Source organism: Eschrichtius robustus, chromosome X, assembly GCF_028021215.1.
Source record: "Eschrichtius robustus isolate mEscRob2 chromosome X, mEscRob2.pri, whole genome shotgun sequence".
NCBI classification, from domain to species: domain Eukaryota; kingdom Metazoa; phylum Chordata; class Mammalia; order Artiodactyla; family Eschrichtiidae; genus Eschrichtius; species Eschrichtius robustus.
The window spans coordinates 134,563,862-134,584,430 of NC_090845.1; the positions used below are offsets into that span (position 1 = coordinate 134,563,862).

At 49.8% G+C, this 20,569-nt stretch overlaps 1 protein-coding gene across 1 annotated transcript; it reads left to right on the forward strand.

Moving 5' to 3' along the window:
- Positions 1 to 18,835: 18,835 nt before the first annotated feature.
- Positions 18,836 to 20,540, forward strand: AVPR2 (arginine vasopressin receptor 2). Its single transcript, XM_068533873.1, has 3 exons — positions 18,836 to 18,860; positions 19,211 to 20,095; positions 20,287 to 20,540. Exons 1-3 carry the CDS (start codon positions 18,836 to 18,838, stop codon positions 20,490 to 20,492), a joined length of 1,116 nt encoding a protein of 371 aa, XP_068389974.1. The 3' UTR covers positions 20,493 to 20,540.
- The last annotated feature ends 29 nt before the right edge of the window (positions 20,541 to 20,569 follow it).

Consider the following 20,569-nt stretch of genomic DNA (forward strand, 5'->3'; position numbering starts at 1 on the left):
TGTTTGGACGCCCCCCCACCCAGGGCAGGATTCCCGAGGCCCTGGGCTCTTCCCGGAAGCACCCCCCTCCCACCATCCTAGGCGCTTGGTCCGGGAGGGGCGCGCGGGCGTCGATCTCAGCCCGCCAGGGAGGCGCGGAGGGGCGCGGGCTCCTGCGCAGCCCAGAGCCGGGGCGGGGGGGGGGGGGCGGGGGGGGCGGGGAGGTTGCTGAGAGGGCGCCCCTCGAGCTGCCATAACCCATCCCCAGATCTTCCTCCGACTCCCTGTCGGTTTCCCCGGCGTCGTATTTCTTTGTCGTGGGGATTGGCCCCATCCCGACCTCTCCCGGCGGCCCCACTCCTCTCACTGGAAAGCGTGGGGAAGCATCTCTTCCCCAGCGGCCCCCCCCCCCCCACAGGCTCGCGGCCGTGACCTCCGAGGCCAGGCGGAGGGCATAGCTATTCCGGAGTGAGCCGAGCCCAGCCGCAGGGCAAGGAAGGCCTAGGGCCCAGATGGCAGATTGCGGCCCTGTTGGCCATGGTATTTTTATGGGCATGCCTGTTGCCCAGTGAAGCATGCCCGGGCCTTCAGCTCAGCCTCCCCAGACCCTCCAAGCCATGCAGGGGGCCCACGTGGGGAGGGGCCTGGAGTCCCCCTCCCATCCGACCATCTCCCCGCCAGCTTCAGTTTCTCCTGGAAGGGGAGGCCTGGAGTGGCCCCACTTGCCCTCGGGGAAGGTCTGGACGCCAGGTTTCTAGGTGTCTTTAGAAGGGGCGTGGACAAGACTAGAGTCTTGAGTGAAAGTGCGGGCTGGAGTTGGGGGGGACCAGGGAGCTGGGGGCAGGGTGTTCCCCAGAGCTGCCAGTGGCCCACCCTTTGGTTCCAGCAGACCCAGGGTAGGAGTGCTGGCTGGGCCCTTGTGCCACGGTTGCAGCCCTTTCAGGAGCAGTGAGGAGGCTGGGGCTGGGGAGGTGGGGTTTAGGCTGGTGGGCGGGGCGCTGGGCGCGGAGGAAGCTGGGCCAGAGGGCAGGCCTGGGCGCCCAAGAGGGGGTATTTTCCATGAGGCACTGAGCTGCGGTTCACTTCCTGCCTGCTCTGATCTGACCTCCGATAGGCCTGGTCTCTCTGCTCTCCAACCGCCTCCACTCACCACCCTCCCCGCCAAGTTCCCAACCTCTACCTCCAGCCCCAACTTCCACAAATCCTTTAAGGAGCGTAGGGTTCCATGCTGATCCCTGGGGTGAGAATGACTAGAGTGAAGTAAGAAGGGGATAGAGCCATTTCCTATGCTCCTACTAAGTGCATAGTGATGGGTTCAGTCTCCATTTGTTATACTATATTCATTACTATTATTCCACTAAATCCCATTTATTGAGCATTGCCCTGGGCCTGCCAGTTATAAGCACATGTCATGTATTGGCACAATTATTTTACACACCAAGCAGGGAGGTCAACCATTAGTCCACATCACAGATGAGGAAACCGAAGCCCAAAGAGCTCAAGGAATGTGCCCAGGGAGCAAGACTGGGAAGAGTGTCTTCGTCTCATTAGCTCACTGCATCCACAGGTAACCCTGTGAGGAAGGTTCTGTTACCCGCCTCTCCAAGCAAAGAGCCCGAGAGGCAGAGGAGCAATCACGCAGCCGGGAGGCTCTGTGCTGAGCACTCCGCAGGCATTCACCCACCTGCTACTCAGCCCATCACTCTAAGTAGGCACCAGTATTGCCCCCATTTCACAGATGAGGAAACTGAGGTTCGGGCCGGTCAAGTGACTTACCCAAGATCTCCCAGAAGGTAAACGGCAGAGCTGGGATTTGAACTTTCTTCTATGTGGCTGCCGTGTGCAGAAATGGAGGGACCAGCGGGAGCACCAGCAGGAACAAGGGAGGACTGCGGGCAGAGCAAGTCCCAGGGGAAGCAGGAGGGGTTGGCCTCGAATAAGAGGGAAGCCATCCCTCCACTGCTGCATGCTTGCCGGGAGGTTGGGAGGCACTGAACAGACAGACGGCGGGGTCTTGCCCAGCCACACCCGCTTCGAGGGCAAGTGCTCCTCACAGCCCCCGTGACTCACCCCTCTTGGGCACAGTCAGCTGGAGAGGGCAGCCCCCCAGAGTCTTGCCAGAACGCCCCCAAGATGAAGGGCCATGTGATGAGGGGGCGGGAATCACAGAAGCCAGTGTTGGGGGAAGAAAGCGCCAGTGGGCTAGCAGGATGGGCTCCTGAGCATGACGTGTCTTTATTCTTCTCCTTCCCGTCTTTCTGTGTCTTCGTGTCTCTTGAAACAGCATATAGTTGGGTTTTGGTTTAGTTTGATCCAGTCTAGCAATCCTTGTCTTTTTTTTTTTAAAAAAAAAAATCAGCTTTAGGGAAGTATGATTTACAGACAGTAAAATTCGCCCTTTTGAGGTGTACAGTTCAATGAGTTTTGATAAATGTCGTGTAACCACCACCAAAAGCAAGATTGAAAACATTTCCATCACCTCCCCAAATTCCCTCATGTCCCTTTGCAGTCAGCCACTCCCTCCAGCCCAGCCCCTGACCCCTGGAGCCCCCTGCTCTGCCTTCTGTCTCTGCTGGACTGTATTGCAAATGGAATCGTCCAGTGTGGACTCTGCCCCCATGTTGCTGTGTGTGTGTATGTGCCAGCAGTTTGTTCCTTTTGATTACTGAGTAGTATGGCATTGTTTGGATATAGCATAGTTTGTTTAGCTGTGCACCCGTTGAAGTACATCTGGGTTGTTTCCAGCTTCGGGGAACGATGAACAGAGCTGCTCTAAACATTAACATACAGGTTTTTAGTTGAGCGCGCTTTCGTTTCTGTAAGGCAACCATTGAGGAGTGGGATCACTGCATCGTATGGTGAATTTGTCTCCCTGTTTTGTCCTTTACCTGTAGGGTTTAGTTGATTACACTGGTGGTGGTTGCTGTATGTTTGGATTTATCTTTGTCCACTTATTAAGTCCTTTCTACTTGCCCTGCTTTCCAAACTTCTCTCCCTCCACTCCCACTTTCTATCAGTGAAGGTTAGGGGCAGGAAGCAGTCCAACCGTCTTACACAAAAAGAGATCTTGTGCGGGGAGCTGGAAGTGAGCACAGCCTTTGGAGGGGCTGCGGAGAATGCTCTGGGCGGGCTTCCCAGGACACCACCACAGCACTGGCTCCCCAGAGGGGCTGCTGCCTCTGCCCCCAGCAGCAAGGTGGGGGCACAGGCGGCCACGGTCTACCTGCTGAGTTCAAGAACACGTCACCATGGTCATGACCCGGGGATTGTTGCCACAAGAAACATAGGCCAGGCACAGGGCCTCTGCTGCCAAAGCCCCACACCTCCTGGCCTTGACATCCAGCAGCAAAACAATTCCGCACAGCAGAAAGACAGACACCCTTTCCTTCAGCTTTCCAAATCTCATGTGGGTGCACCTAACTGAGAAAGCCCAATCTGCTTTCCACAGCCCGGCTGCACACAGTCTGGGAACCGCCCCACCTGGACAGTAAGGACGAAGGCACATTAAAAGAAGGTGGGACTGACACACTACCGTATATAAAATAGATAAACAACAAGGACCTACTCTATAGCACAGGGAACTCTGCTCAATACTCTGTAATAACCTATATGGGGCTAGAAATTAAAAGAGTGGATATATGTATATGTATAACTGATTCACTTTGCTGTACAGCAGAAACTAACACAACATTGTAAATCAGCTATACTCCAATAAAAAGTACTTCAAAAAAAAGGAATTGGGGGGCTTCCCTGGTGGCGCAGTAGTTAAGAATCCACCTGCCAATGCAGGGGACACAGGTTTGAGCCCTGGTCCAGGAAGATCCCACATGCCGCGGAGCAACTAAGCCTGTGCGCCACCAACTACTGAGGCTGCGCTCTAGAGCCTGCAAGCCACAACTACTGAGCCCACGTGCTACAACTACTGAAGCCCATGAGCCACAACTACTGAAGCCCGTGTGCCATGCTCTGCGACAAGAGAAGCCACCACAATGAGAAGCCTGCGTGCCTCAACAAAGAGTAGCCCCCTCTCGCCTCAACTAGAGAAAGCCCACGTGCAGTGACAAAGACGCAACACAGCCAAAATAAATACATAAATTGAAAAAACAAAAAGGAGTTAGTTAGGACTGAAAGCTGAGCACCAGTGACCATCCCAGCCATTCCCTCAGCTTTGGGTTGTCTCTTACTTTTTTATTATTTTTAAAAATTTACTTATTTATTTGGGGCTGCGTTGGGTGTTTCTCTGGGCTATTTAGCGTTCCAAAAGGAAGGGACCAAAGAGGGTAACAGTGGGATTCCCCACGAAAACAGCCCAGGTACTTCACCCTACAATGAAGCCCATACTTGACAAGCCCATCCCTTCCAATAAGCTTTTTAGTATCCCATCCTTAAATATGAGATGACAACCAAGGCTCACTAGACATCTGAGGACACTCCAACATGAAAGCATAAAAGATAAAGATCAAAACGAAGAAGAGAACAATTGGTGGGAAACAGGATTGTAAGGGATAGGAAATATTTTCTTAAAAACGCCTTAATTTCGGACTTCCCTGGTGGCACAGTGGTTAAGAATCCGCCTGCCAATGCAGGGGACACAGGTTTGAGCCCTGGTCCAGGAAGATCTCACATGCTAAGGAGCGACTAAGCCTGTGCGCCACAACTACTGAGCCTGCGCTCTAGGGCCCGCAAGCCACAACTACTGAAGCCCTTGTGCCTAGAGCCCGTGCTCCCCAACAAGAGAAGCCACCGTAATGAGAAGCCCGCGCACCGCAATGAAGAGTAGCCCCGCTCACCGCAACTAGAGAAAGCCCGCGCGCAGCAACAAAGACCCAACGCAGCCAAAAAATAAGTAAATAATTAAATTTATAAAAAAACAAACAAACAAACAAACAAAAGAACTCCTTAATTTCCTCAGGGAGATAATAGGATGAATATCCATGAGAGAAGAACGGGTGCCATAAAAAAGAACATTCAGAGAACAAACAAGAACTTCTGCAGTAGCAGAAATTCAAAAGTCAGTAGCTGGCTATTTTGCTTCTGCCTAGGACGCAGAAAGTTGCAAGACAACACCCCTACAAAATCATAGGTTCTTTTTCTTTGAAGCCTATCAGGGAGCTGAAGTTGCAACAACAACAACAAAAGTGGGCCAAAGTCTGAAAAATGGCAAGTCCTTCCCAGGAAAAAGACCCATTGCTGCTTTTATCCTTGGCAGAAGGAGGAACTTTTAATAAAATTTTTACATGTCGAGTATGGGATGATGTGACAGTTTGAATCCCTAGGGGCCTTAGACACACAACACACACACACAAGTAGCCTAACAGAAGAAGAGGCATGTCCTTTGTGGGGTATAAATGTTATTTATTATATTCCCTACTGTTCTATTACAATCAATGTCTGGCATTCAATAAAAAAAAAAAAAAGATACATGTGGAAAAGCAAGGAAATATGACCCATCATCAAAAGAAAAGTATCAATAAAACCAGACTCATAGATGGCCCAGATGTCAGAATTATCAGAGACTTTAAAATAATAACATATTTATCATAATTCCAGCATCCCCTAGGCACTTCATTGTCAAACTGCTGAAAAACAGTTTTTTTAAAAAAACCTTGAAAGCAGTCAGAGAAAAAAAGACATGCTACATCCAGGGGAACAATAAGAGTGACAGCAGACTCCCAATCTAAAACCAATAGAGGCCAGAAGATAATGAAACAACACCTTCTAATGCTGAAAGGAAAAGAAAAAATTTCAATCTGGAATTCTATATCCAGTGAAAATATCCAACAAAAATTAAGACAAAATAAAGTTGCATCCCCAGATGAGAATGAATAATTCATCTCCAGCAGACTTGCAATGAGAGAAATGCTAAAATAAATTATTTAGACAGAAGATCAATTATAGCAGACTGAAGAAAGGAATGAAAAACACCAGAAAGAATAAATATATGACTATTTACTCTTTAAAGCAAAAATAATAACAATGGAATGTGGAGTTATCTTTTTGTATATTGTGTGTAAAAATAATTATATGACAACCAGAACACAAAGTTGGAACTGTAGCAATCGGAATACTGTTGTAACATTCTTACATTGTTTATAAAGTAGTGGAATTTTTTTCTGCAGGTAGAATGTGCTAAGCCAAAGAAACAAACGGTAATCTCTAGAGCAACAATTTTTAAAATAACACAAAAAGATTTGTAACCAAAAAGTCAATAAAGAAGATGAAATGCTGAAAAGATCCAATTTGTCCCCCCCCAAAAAGGCAGAAAAGGAGAAAAAGAAGGAAAATGGATGGAACAAATAGAAATTAAACATTGAGATGATATATTTAGACCCAAAACTATCAATAATTTTAGTAAGTATCAATGGACTAAAACTCCATTCCTGTTACTGTTGCTGCATAACAAATTGCTCCAAAATTTAGTGTTTTTAAGTAGTTACAATCATTTTCTTATTGCTCATGGTTTCTGTGAGTCAAGTATATGGGAAAGGCATTCTTCAAAGAGCTAAACATAGAATGACCATATGATCCAGTGATTCCACAGTTTTTATAAAAAAAGGATTTGGGAAGGACTCAACTGGGCAGCTCTGGCTGAAGGGCTTTTATGCGGTTGTCATCAGACAGTGGCTGGAGCTGGAGCAGCTTAGAGCTGGTCGGGCATCTCTCCATCTTCATGTCGTCTCAGAGCCTTTTCATGTGGTCTCTCTGTAAGGGCTAGTTTGGGCCTCTTCATACCATGGCAGCCTCAGGGCAGTTGGACTGGTCAGGTGGTAGCTAAAGGCTGGAAGAGTGAGTATCCTTGCTAACGAGGCAGGAGCTGCGTTGCCTTTCCTGATCTAGCCTCAGAAATCAAGTGGCATCACTTTTACCATATCATGTTGATTACAAGCAAGTCACAAGCCTGCCCAGATTATAGAGGGAGAGTTAAATCTCACCTCTTGATGGGAAAATGGCAAGGTTCCAGAAGAGCATGTGGGACGGGAGATATTGTTGGGGCTACCTTTGAAAAACACAATCTGCCACACACACCAGTTAAAAGGCAGAGACAGTCAGGCTAGATATAATAGCTATATGTTATTTACAAGCATAAAGACACAGAAAAGCTGAAAGTAAAAGGACGGAAAAAGATACACCATGCCAACACTGAACATAAAAAAGCTGGTATAGCTACATTAATGCTAGATAGAGTAGAATTCAAGACAAAGAATATTACCTGAGGTAAAGAGGAATATTTCATAATGGAAAAAGGACAAATAATCAAGAAGATATAATCATTTTAAATATGTAAGCACCCAATAACGAAGCTCCCAAATCATGAAAGAAAAATTGACAGTGCCAAAGGGTTGTAGAAATACACAAATCTACAAACATAGTTGGAGACTTTCCCATTCCTTTCTCAGTAACTGACAAAATAAATAGGAGAAAAAATCATTAAGATATGGAAGATTTGAACAACACTATCAACCAAAGTGACCTAATTTATAGACTACTACAACCAACAAGAGAATACACATTCTTCTCAAGTGCAGATGTAACATTCACCAACATAGACAACATGCTGGACAATAGAACAAGCCTCAATAAATTACAAAGGACAGAAATCATACAAAGCAGGATTTCTGATCACAATGTAGTTGAATTAGAAATCAATAACGAAACAACATCTAGGAAATTTGACTACTTGGAAATGAAAAAATATATGCTTCTAAGTAACACATGGATCAAAAGAGAAATCACAAGTTGAATTAGAAAATATTTTTAATTGAATAAAACTAAAGACATAAAATATCATAAATTGGGGATTCAACTAAACAAGTGACTCAAGGAAAATGTATAACATTAACTACTTATATTAGAAAAGGAGAAAGGTCCCAAATCAGTTTTGTTTTGTTTTGTTTTGTTTTGCAGTTTGTTATTTGTCTTAGACTTTTTTCTTCTGTACAGGAATTAAAAGAATTTTTTAATAGTTGAATTTAGGGGCTTCCCTGGTGGTGCAGTGGAATCCGCCTGCCAATGCAGGGGACACAGGTTTGAGCCCTGGTCCGGGAAGATCCCACATGCCGCGGAGCAGCTAAGCCCGTGCGCCACAACTACTGAGCCTGCGCTCTAGAGCCAGTGAGCGACAACTACTGAGCCCGCGCACCACAACTACTGAAGCCCGCACGCCTAGAGCCCGTGTTCTGCAACAAGAGAATCCACCGCAATGAGAAGCCCGCTCACCGCAACGAAGAGTAGCCCCCGCTCGCCGCACCTAGAGAAAGCCCGCACGCAGCAACGAAGACCCAACACAGCCAAAAATAAATAAATAAAATAAATTTTAACAAATACAGCAAAAAATAGTTGAATTTAATGAATTTAAGTGAAATAATACAGACACAGAAAGACAAATACCACATGATCTCACTGATAGGTAGAATCCAAAAAAGTGGAACACGTAGTAACAGAGAATAGAATGGTGATTACTAAAGGCTGCGGGCCAGGGGAAATGGGAAGATGTTGGTCAAAGGGTACAAATTTTCAGTTATAAGATCAATAAGTTCTGGAGACCTAATATATAGCATGATGACTAGAGTTAATAATAATGTATATTTGAACTCAGCTAAGAGAGTAGATCTCAAGGTTCTCACCACCACCACCACCAAAAAAAAAAAAAAAAAAAAAGGTAACTAGATGGGGTGATGAATATGTATATCAAAATATCACATCATATACCCTAAATATATACAGTTTCAATTTCTGATCATAGGTCAATAAAGCTGGGGAAGAAACCTGGAATTTATTTGTTTTTTCTTTTACAGTTTCCTGTTTTATCTATCTGCGTGTTTGTTTTACTATACTGAAGATGGCTTGTCACCAGCAAAATAGAGAAATTCTCCTGTGTTTTCTTCTAGCAGCTTTGTTCTTTCACTCCTCACATTCCAACCTTTTCTCCCTCTGGAATTTCTTTTGCTATAAAGTGTGAGGTAGTAGTGATCCAATTTTATTTTTTTTCCAGATGTCTTTCCAGTTTCCCCAATACCTTTTATTGAATAATCCATCTTTTCCCAACTGATTTATAATACCATCTTTATAATAAATTTATATATATAAATCATATATAGGGGCTTCCCTGGTGGCGCAGTGGTTGAGAATCCGCCTGCCAATGCAGGGGGACACGGGTTCGAGCCCTGGTCTGGGAAGATCCCACATGCCGCGGAGCAACTGGGCCCGTGAGCCACGACTGCTGAGCCCGCGCGTCTGGAGCCTGTGCTCCGCAACAAGAGAGGCCGCGACAGTGAGAGGCCCGCGCACCGCGATGAAGAGTGGCCCCCGCTCGCCGCAACTAGAGAAATCCCTCGCACAGAAACGAAGACCCAACACAGCCGTAAATAAATAAATAAATAAATAAATAAATAAATAAAATCATATATAACATTTCACATATATATGTTTCTAGGTTTCTAATTTTGTTTCATTGATCTATCTGTGTACTGTTAAAAAACAAAATTCAAGCAAGTGACTTTGAGGATATAATTGGCTTTATTAGGCGATTCATGAATTGGGCATCATCCCATCTGGCGACTAGATTAATGAAATTGATAAACCTCTAGCCTGTCTGATCAGAAAAAATGGAGAGAAGATACAAATTACCAATGTCAAAAATGAAAGAGGGGCAATCAATACAGATCTTACAAACATTAAAAGGATATAAGGGGGCTTCCCTGGTGGCGCAGTGGTTAAGAATCCGCCTGCTAATGCAAGGGACACGGGTTCAAGCCCTGGTCTGGGAAGATCCCACATGCCGCGGAGCAACTGGGCCCGTGAGCCACAACTACTGAGCCTGCGCTCTAGAGCCCACAAGCCACAACTACTGAGCCCGTGCGCCACAACTACTGAAGCCCGCACACCTAGAGCCCATGCTCCACAACAACAGAAGCCACCGCAATGAGAAGCCCAAGCACCGCAACGAAGAGTAGCCCCCGCTCACCGCAACTAGAGAAAGCCCGCGCGCAGCAACAAAGACCCAACGCAGCCAAAAATTAATTAATTAATTAATTAATTTTAAAAGAAAGGGTATTAAGGGAATATTGTGAAAAACATATGGCAATACAGGTGAAATGGACGAATTCTGTGAAAGATACATACTATCAAAGTTCATTCAGGAAGAAATAAATAACCTGAATAAACCCTATAGTTATAAAAGGAGTTGAGTTTGTAGCTAAAAACATTCTCACAAAGAAAACTCCAGGCTTACATAGCTTCACTGGTGAATTCTACCAAACGTTATGGAAGAAATAACACCAATTCTACACAAACTCTTCCAGAAAATAGAAGAGGAGGGAACACTTCCCAACTCATTTTGTAAGGTAAGAATTATCCCTATACCAAAACCAAAGACATCACATGAAGAGGAAACTACAGACCAGTATCGCTCATGAATACACATGAAGTAAAAGTACTAACCAAAATTTTAGCAAATCAGGGAATTCACTGGTGGTCCAGTGGTTAGGACTCTGTGCTTTTACTGCTGAGGGCTGGGTTCAATCCCTGGTCAGGGAACTAAGATCCCACAAGCTGTGCGGCACGGCCAAATTAAAAAAAAAAAAAAAATAGCAAATCAAATCTAGCAATATATAAAAAGATAGCACATCATGACCAAATAAGGTTTCAGTTTGATTTGACAGTTGAAAATCAGTGTAATTAACCATATTAACAGAGCAACAACAAAAAAAGAAAATCACGTGATCATCTCCATAGCTGCAGAAAAACATTTGATAAAATTGAACACCCACTCGTGATAAAAGCTCTCAGTAGACTGGGAATAGAGGAAAACTGCCTCAGCTTCATAAAGGGCGTCTATGAAAAGCCCACAGTTACTATCATATTTAATGGTGACAGACTGACTGCTTTTCCCTTATGATCAGGAACACGGCAAGGCTGTCTGCTTTCATCACTTTCACGCATCATTGCACTGGAGGTCCTAGCAAGTGCGGTAAGGCAAGAAAAAGGAATAAAAGGCAGATAGATTAGAAAGAAAAAGGTAAATGTCTTGATTCAGAAATGACATGATTGTCTATGTAAGAAAAAATTCTAAGAAATCTGCAAAAACCAGTAGAACTAATAAGTGTTTAGCAAGGTTGCAGGATAAACAGTCAATATGCAAAAATCAATAGTATTTCTAGATACTAGCAACAATCAGAAATTGACATTTAAAAGTACCATTTACAGGACTTCCCCGGTGGTCCAGTGGTAAAGAATCCGCCTTCCAATGCAGGGGACGCGGGTTCCATCCCTGGTCGCAGAATTAAGATCCTGCATGCCTCGGGGCAACTAGGCCCGCACACCACAATTACTGAGCCTGCGCGCCTCAACTAGAGAGCCCACATGCCGCAAAGTACAGAGCCCATGCACCCTGGAGCCCGTGCACCACAACTAGAGAAAGAAAACCGGTACACCACAACTAGAGAGAAGCCCGTGCACCACAACGAAAGATCCTGCATGCAACCTGACGCAGCCAAAAATAAAAAAATAAAAACAAATAAATAAAATATTTAAAAAGTACCATTTACAATAGCGTCAAAAATATCAATACTTAGGGATAACTTAGTAACATATGTGCAAAACCTGTATACCAAAAATGACAAAATATTGCTGAGAGAAATTAAAGAAACTTAAATAAATGGAAAGAAATACCCCAGTCATGTGTTGAAAGACTCATTATTGTTACGATGTCAATTCTCCCCATATTTATCTACAGATTCAATGTAATAGCAATTAAAATCCTGGCAGGCTTTTTTTTTTTTTTTTTTTGTAGAAACAGACAAGCTGATTTTAAAATTTATGTGGAAATGCAAATTACCTAGACTAGCCAAAATGATTTTGAGAAAGAACAAAGTTGAAGGATTTATGCTATCTGATTTCAAGACTTACTATAGGGAATTTCCTGGCGGTCCAGTGGCTAGGACTCCACGCTTTCACTGCAGGGGGCCTGTGTTTGATCCCTGGTCGGGGAACTAAGATCCCACAAGCCGCGAGGTGCAGCCAAAAAACAAAAACAAACAAAAAAAAACTTACCATAACTCTAGAGTAAGCAAGACAGTGTAGCCTTGGTATAAGGTATAAGGACAGGCATAGAGATCAAAGGAACAAAATTGAGAGTCCAGAAATAGACCCACACACATACGATCAATTTTCAGGAAAGGTGCAAGGTAATTCAAGGTGAAAAGGACAGTCTTCTCAACCAGTGGTTCTGGAACAACTGGTATCCACACACAAAAGAAGGAACCCAGACTTTTACCTCATACTACGCACAAGATTGAACTCGAAATGAATTACAGACCTAAATGTAAGAGCTAGAAATATAAACCTTCTAGAAGAAATCATAGGAGAATATCTTTGTGACAGTGCATTGGGCAAAGACTTTTTAGATAGGGCACAAAAAAACACAAACCATGAGAGAAAAAAATGGATAAAATTAGACTTTGTCAAAACTTAAAACATTTGCCACAGGGTGGGAGAAAATATTTGCAAAACCATTCTGTTTGAGGACGTGTATCTAAAATATAATCAAAATGAAAAAAAGAAAAAAACTCTTACAACTCAATAATTGAGAAAACTTTAAAAAATTGCCCAAGATTGGACTAGATACTTCACCAAAGAATATAGACAACTGGCAAATAAGTATATCATCAGTCAAAAGAAAATGCAAAATAAAACCCAAATAAAATACCACTAAAAAGGTTAAAATGAAAGGGGCTTAAAAAAAAAATGACAGATAAGAAAAAAAAGAAGAAAAAAAATCAAAATTTCAAAAGGTCAAAGTACCATGTACAAATAAATGTCAAATGAGAAACCTAGTTAAATATTTGTAGTTTCAATGATCTGGAAAGAGTAAGTCTTTTTCTTTTGTGACCATTAGTATCTTCTGGGTAAAATGCATTTTTTAATTTTTAAAAATATAAATACTTTTTTACAAATAAGACAATAAGATCTGAGCTGTTTGTCTTTCATTTCTAAGAGTACTTTATAGTTCATTTCCTTAGGAGTTATTTAATCAGAAGCCTGCAATACGGTAAATCTTGTGATACAAGGAAAGTGAATGGTATTTTCTGGATTCATTTTAATGTGTTCTTTGTACTTGTACAGAAAGCAAACTATTGATTCTCATATGAGACTGGTTTTATTACTAGCTTGTTTTCTCTCTCTTTTCTATTTTCCTTCCCCCCCTCCATCTCTTTCTTCCTTCTTGTTTCGTTTTAAATTTGTTTAAAAAATAGTAAAATGTATTATAAAAAAAAAGACAGACTGATCATAGCAAGTGCCAGAGAAGATGCAGAGCAAATGGAGCTGTGCTGCTGGGAAGGCAAAGCAATCCGAGGAGTGTGGAAAACAACCTGCCGGTTTCTTATCACCTGAAACATATTTATCATAGGATGCCCGCTAGAGAAGTTAAAGCACACAAAAGCTTGCACTCAAGGGTTCGGAGTCGCCTTATTCGTGAGAGCCCCAAACTGGAAACAACCCACGTGTCCATCGGCTGGTAATGGAATAAACTGTCTGTGGGCCATCCAGACAACGGAATGCTGCTTAGCAAGAAAAAGGAACAAAGTCCTGATACAAACAACCAAAGAGATGAACTCAAAGTCATCCTGCTGAGTGAAACAAGCCAGGTACGCAATACTGCACACTCTACGATGCTATTTATATAAAATTTGAGGGAAGAGAAATCTATAGCGAAAGGAAAATCATGGTTGTCAGGCTCCAGGTGGGGGGAGATTGCAAAGGGCCATGAGGGAACTTTCTGGAGTGATGCAAACGTTCTACATCATGATTATGGTGGTGCTTACACAACTGTGTGTGTCAAATCTCATGAAACAACTTGTGAATTTTACTGTACGCTAATCATCCCTCAATAAAACACATTTTACAAAGTCATTCCTGGGGAATTCCCTGGTGGTCCAGTGGTTAGAACTCGGCGCTTTCACTGCCAAGGGCGTGGGTTCGATCACTGGTTGGGGAACTAAGATCCTGCAAACTGAGGCGTGGCCTAAATAAATAAATAAATAAATAAACAAAAACGAAAGTCATTCAGGGGACTTCCCTGGTGCCACAGTGGTTGAGAATCCACCTGCCAATGCAGGGGACACGGGTTCAAGCCCTGGTCCAGGAAGGTCCCACATGCCGCGGAGCAACTAAGCCCGCGAACCACAACTACTGAAGCCCGCGCGCCTAGAGCCCGTGCTCCGCAACAAGAGAAGCCACCGCGATGAGAAGCCCGCGCACCGCAACGAAGAGTAGCCCCCGCTCGCCGCAACTAGAGAAAGCCTGCGTGCAGCAGCAAAGACCCAGTGCAGCCAAAAATTAATTAATTAATTAATTGTTTAAAAAGTCATTCAGGACAAGGAGAGAAGTCACAGCCTGCAGGGCTCCTAATCCATCAAGTACCACTCTCGTGCCTCCCCCAGCATGCAAACAGGCCTTGTCCCATTTTTGAAATTACTGTTCACTTTAATTCAGACCTCAGGTGAGTCGCCATGCTGTCTTTCTGTCGTCTTTGGTCCACTTGACTCCCAGTACACGCTCGCACGAAGGCACACACGCGTGTTTTGATTCAATGCCTCCTTGCCCCCGTGGAGGCATCCTCTACGCCAGTGATCTCTCACCTCCCAGGCCTCGCCTCCTCGCCCTGCCCTTCCCTGCCATTTCATTTCACTCGCTGTGAGCTCACTCAGCCCTCCCTCTGCCACCGTCTGCAAAGCCCACCCAACAGGTGGGATGCCCGGTTAGGGCACGTCTCTCCATCCTTGGGTGCAAGGAAAGTTGCCTGCCACGTCGGTAAGCCCCACGTTGTGCACTCTGAGGGGATTCAGTTTTCTTTAACTGACAGTAATCTTCTGATGTTCTCGCTACCCTGGCTCCCCCCTTACCTCTTCGGAGCTGTTCCTCAGAGCTCTCTGAGAGGTTGTCCCCCGGACTGGAATCCTCAGAAAGTCCACCGAATAATACATAATCCTCAACTTTTCGGGAGTGCATTTTTGTTTCTTTTTCTTTTTTTATATTTACTTTATTTTTTTATTTGGCTGCATTGGGTCTTAGTTGTGGCACGTGGGATCTCTGTTGCGGCACACAGGCTCCAGAGCACAGGCTCAGTAGTTGTGGCGCACAGGCTTAGTTGCTCCACGGCATGTGGGATCTTCCCGGACCAGGGCTTGAACCCGTGTCCCCTGCATTGGAAGGCGGATTCTTAACCACTGGACCACTGGGGAAGTCCCTCAGGTGTGCATTTTTTTCCAGTTGACACCAGGCATGGCCTTCCAGCGGCTTTGCTCGCGTCCTTCCTTCCTGTAGGGCACCTGTCTCCCCTCCCAACCTCGGGAACCTCTGCTCTCCTGGTTTTCTCCTGGCTTTTTCGTCACTCTTGCTTCGTGTCCCTGGCTGGCTCCTCTTTCTCTTTCATCCCTGAAATAGCCTTCAAGTGTCCCCTCCAAGGCCTGTGCCTTCCCCCTCCACCCCCCAGACACACACCCCTGGGGGGTAGGGCCGCTGCACTTGTTGAGCAAATGGTCCTGGTTCCTGAGAGCCAGTGACGGAGCAAGACAGACAGACCCAGGTCCCACAGTTCTCATCCGCTGCCCTGGTGCCTGGCACCTGGGATGGTCAGTGCCCCCACACCCTCTGCTCAGACACTGGGCTGGGGGAGCTCGGGGCCCACTCCTCGGCCACCCACAGAACCTTTCTGCAAATGCAGCCCTACAGGGAGATGGTACTGGGCAGGGCAGAGGGGGCTGCGCCGGGGGAGGCGGAGGAGGGTGTCTGTTCAGTTCTGCCCGGGGCCTGAGGCCACCTGAGGCTAACCGGCTGCTCCACGGCCAAGTCCTCCTTGGTGGCTGGGGCTGGGGCGGCCTGGGGTCTCTCCGTCTGATCAGCTCTTTGCCGCAGGCAGCGGGACTCGGCCCAGCCTCTCAGCTGGCACAGCGCAGGCAGGTGCACCAGGGGCTCCTGAGTCGGGCTGTCAGCCAGGTAGCCAGACTCTCCGGGCACGCCGGCTGGCCTCAGGGGCTCTTCGTTCCTCCCAGAGGTCCCAGCACTTGTTTCCCTTTACATCCAGGCCTTGGTGTGGACACAAACCCCTCCCGTTCCTTCTTGGAGCCGAGAGAAAGCCACAGGGAAGGGCCTTCCCCCAGACTTTTCCCTGGACTCGACAGCAGGAAATAAGGCGCACAGGGAGCAGAGATGGCCCCGAGCCCTGCGCCAGCTCTCCGCCAGGATACAGGCCTGCATGACCTCGTTCGGGTCTGGGCAGAGAACCCCATAGGGAGGTGATGGCCCGTTCACCCCAGAAGGCTGGCACTGCTTCCAGAGCTGCCCGAGATGCAGTGAGTGAAAAAAGGTGCTTCCACACCTGCCGGCTTAAGTCTCTGCCCATCCTATCGCCGTGGCTCAACTTTCTTTTTTTTTTTTTTTTTATAAATTTATTTATTTATTTTTGGCTGTGTTGGGTCTTTGTTGCTGTGCGCGGGCTTACTCTAGCTGTGGCGAGCGGGGGCTACCCTTCGTTGTGGTGTGCGGGCTTCTCATTGCAGTGGCTTCTCTTGTTGCAGAGCACGATCTCTAGGCACGCGGGCTTCCGTAGTTGTGGCTCACGAGCTCTAGAGTGCAGGCTCAGTAGTTGTGACGCACGGGCTTAGTTGCTCCGCGGCATGTGGGATCTTCCCGGACCAGGGCTCGAACCCGTGTCCCCTGCATTGGCAGGCGGATTCTCAACCACTGTGCCACCAGGGAAGCCCGTGTGGCTCAACTTTCAATCGTTGGATTCCCATTTTACAGAGGGGGAAGCTGAGTCACAGAGAGCTGGCCACAGCCTGTCCAAGGTCCCACAGCAGGGGAGTGGCCAAGTGGGGACATGCGCTCCTCTGCAGGCGCCTCAGTTCCCCGGGGCAGACGAGGGAGGTGTCATCTCACTGGCAAGGCTGGGAGGGTCTTGGGGACCGGGGCCCCGGGAGGCACACGGGGAGGGGGGCACAAGGAAAGAAGTGCCCGGGAACTCCACTTCCTACCCTTTTCGCTGATCTGGATGGCAGCAGAAAAGCCCTTTCTACGCTCCTGGGTTAGTGAGTTAGTGACGGCCGTGTGGTTACAGGGAGAGAGTGAGGGCGCTCTGGTTCTCAGCAGGTGTGGCTGGCGTGTTCGGATGCAGGGTGTTGGTACTCTACAGCCAACTTCCAAATCGTTCAGCAGAAAGCATTCCAAGTACGCATATGTACCGTGGGGGTGTGGTGCGGAGCGTGCTTATAAGCAGTGTGCGTGTGTGTGTGTGTGCGTGTGTGTGTGTGTGTGTGTGTGTGCGTACTGCGCGCCGTGTGGGTGCTGGACGTGGGGCGCGTGTGGTGCAGTGTGTGTGCGGGGTGTAGGGGGGCTGGGTGGACCCCCGCCCCGATGACCCCTACTGGCGCCGCCAGACTCTGGCTGCGAAGAGGACGCCTGGCCTGGGCTGTACTTGAGCCCCTGGTCTGTGAGAGGCTGCTTTGGTCCCTAGCCTCACAGGTCAACAGAGAGGACGGACAAACAGGAAGAAAGGGCCAATCTCAGCCTGGAGCCAGGCTCTGGGCCGCATGCAGGCCACTGCCTTGGGCTGGGTTGAGCTGGGCCGGCCTGGGCTGAGGGAGGCCAGGGCCGGTGGCAGGGGCTGGGGTGGGGGTGGGGAGGGCCTGGGATGGGGAAAAGGATGGGCTGGAGGGGAGAGGAGGGAGGGAGGGCACGGGAGCGCGCGCGGGCGCGCGCGCGTGTTTGCCGGCGCGCGGTGTATGTGAGGGGAGGGGAGAGAGGGAGCTGGAATATGCGTGAGTGCAGAAGCTCTGAGCCCCCTTCTCCTAGGACAGGTGTGGGAGGAGGAAAAGCGTGGAGGTGTCCCTGGCTCCCACAGAGTCTGGGGAGGAAGCTGGATCTCTCGGGGGCACCTTCAGCCCCAGCTTGACCCCGCCCCCCTTCTTCCTGTCCCTCAAGCAGTTTCCCCACTTATAAAATAGACACGCTGAACTAAGTCATCTCCCAGAGCTCCGCAGCCCCACATGTTAATAAAGGGGGCCCTGCGGAGGTGGGGCAGGCGGGGGTGGTAGCGGATAGCCGGCTGCAGCTAGGCCAAGCTCTGGAGGGCTCGGGTCCCTCTCGGCGGGGAGATGGGAGTCCAGGGATGGCTGCGGCCAGGAAGCGAAGAAGCAGAGGAGGCCAGGAGCCTACTTCCCCGTGCCAGAGGCGGGAGGCTCATGGGGGAGGGGGAGGAAGTCCCCTCCTGAGCAGGTCACTCCCAGAGGCCTGGTTGGGGCGGGGCAGGCGATGGAGCCGATCTGAGCTCCTGGGCCACCTTTGCGCCCGCTGCCGCCCAGCTGCCCAGGAGCCCGGGAGCCCGGCCAGGTAAGGGGCTACACGGGGGCATACCAGTCCTCCCACCATGTCCCCAGCCCTCCGATGGCCACCTCTCTTGGCCTCTGTCAGGGCAGGGGGGTCTATCTGTCTGCCTCGCTTCTTGTGGGCTGCCTAGGTAGGTCATAGGCTTGGTTCATCCATCTGTCTGACTGTCCCTCTCTCCAGCTTCCCCCGCCTAGTCCTGGGAGGAGTGTAGCAGGGCTCCAAGGTCGATGTCTGTCTCAGGGGCCAGACCTCACCAACCTTGATTAGGCTAAGAATGTAGCCCTAGTGCCTGATCACTGGAACACACACACGCACGCATGCGCGTGCACAACCCCCCCCACCCCCCCCACCCCGGCAGCTCTCTAAGGACCCCTATCCAGAGACTCTGGGCAGCCGGGCTGGCCCCTCTGGTGGGAGGCTGAGCTCGCCACCCCATCTCCTCCAGGCGCTCAGGACTCCTGCCCGCCCCACCATGGTCACGGCGTCCACCACGTCGGGTAAGGCTCCAGCCACTGTCCCTACCCATCCCCCCACCCTTCCCTCCACTGGGATGAGCCAGGTGGGCCGGGCGGGGTTGGATGAGCCAGGTGGGCCGGGGGGGTCCCTTTCAGAGACCTCCTTCACCCTCTTCTCCGGGCTGCTAGTGCGGGGAGGGGAGCGCATGGCCCTATGTGTTCACTTGGGCTGGGGCTGCCCTTCCCTCCCCACCACATGCGGTTAGCGGGGGACAACCTGTGTTCTGCTGCCCAGGCCACCGGCTCTGCCTGACCGGCTGGAAGCTCCCTGGGCTCGGTTCCCCCGCAGAGCACGCTCCCTAACTCGGGCCTCTCCCCCCACCCCTGCCCAGCCGTGCCCCGGCCCCTCTCCCGACCTACGCCGCCCGGCAACGGCAGCGAGGAGGAGCCGCTGGACGCCCGGGACCCGCTGCTAGCCCAGGCGGAGCTGGCCCTGCTCTCCACAGTCTTCGTGGCTGTGGCCCTGAGCAACGGCTTGGTGCTGGGTGCCCTAGTGCGGCGGGGCCGGCGGGGCCGCTGGGCGCCCATGCACGTCTTCATTGGCCATTTGTGCCTGGCCGACCTGGCCGTGGCTCTGTTCCAAGTGCTGCCCCAGCTGGCCTGGGACGCCACCGACCGCTTTCGTGGGCCCGATGCCCTGTGCCGGGCTGTCAAGTACCTGCAGATGGTGGGCATGTATGCCTCCTCCTACATGATCCTGGCCATGACGCTGGACCGCCACCGCGCCATCTGCCGCCCCATGCTGGCACACCGCCATGGAGGCGGAGCTCGCTGGAACCGGCCGGTGCTGGTGGCCTGGGCCTTCTCGCTTCTCCTCAGCCTGCCCCAGCTCTTCATCTTCGCCCAGCGCGACGTGGGAGACGGCAGCGGTGTCCTCGACTGCTGGGCCCGCTTTGCCGAGCCCTGGGGCCTCCGCGCCTACGTCACCTGGATCGCCCTGATGGTGTTCGTGGCACCTGCCCTGGGCATTGCCGCCTGCCAGGTGCTCATCTTTCGGGAGATTCACGCCAGCCTGGTGCCGGGGCCCGCAGAGAGGGCCGGGGGGCGCCGCGGAGGGCGCTGGACGGGCAGTCCCAGCGAGGGAGCCCGGGTTTCGGCGGCCATGGCCAAGACCGTGAGGATGACGCTGGTGATCGTGATAGTGTACGTGCTGTGCTGGGCGCCCTTCTTCCTCGTGCAGCTGTGGGCAGCGTGGGACCCGGAGGCGCCTCGGGAAGGTGTGTGGCCGTGGCTCGAGCCGTGGGGGCCGCTCAGGCTTGGCTGCACACACACCTCGGCCCCTCCCCTCCCCAGCCACGGGCTCCCGAGCGGACGCGGGCTGATGCGCACTGCTGGCCGCTGGGTGGCACGTGGGTCGCGGCCTGCCCTGGGCACCCTCACCCCCAGCCCAGACCCCTGCACCTCACAGGGCCCCCCTTCGTGCTGCTCATGTTGCTGGCCAGCCTCAACAGCTGCACCAACCCCTGGATCTACGCTTCCTTCAGCCGCAGCGTCTCCTCCGAGCTGCGAAGCCTGCTCTGCTGCGCCCGGACGCGTGCCCCGACCGGCCTGGGGCCCCACGAGGAGTCCTGTGCCACGGCCAGCTCCTTCCTGGCCAGGGACACCTCCTCCTGAGAAACGAGGGGCGCCTTCCTTCCAGAGGCTCCACGAAGCTCAGCCGCCTGCCCGGGGACAGGCTCCGCGATCGCGCG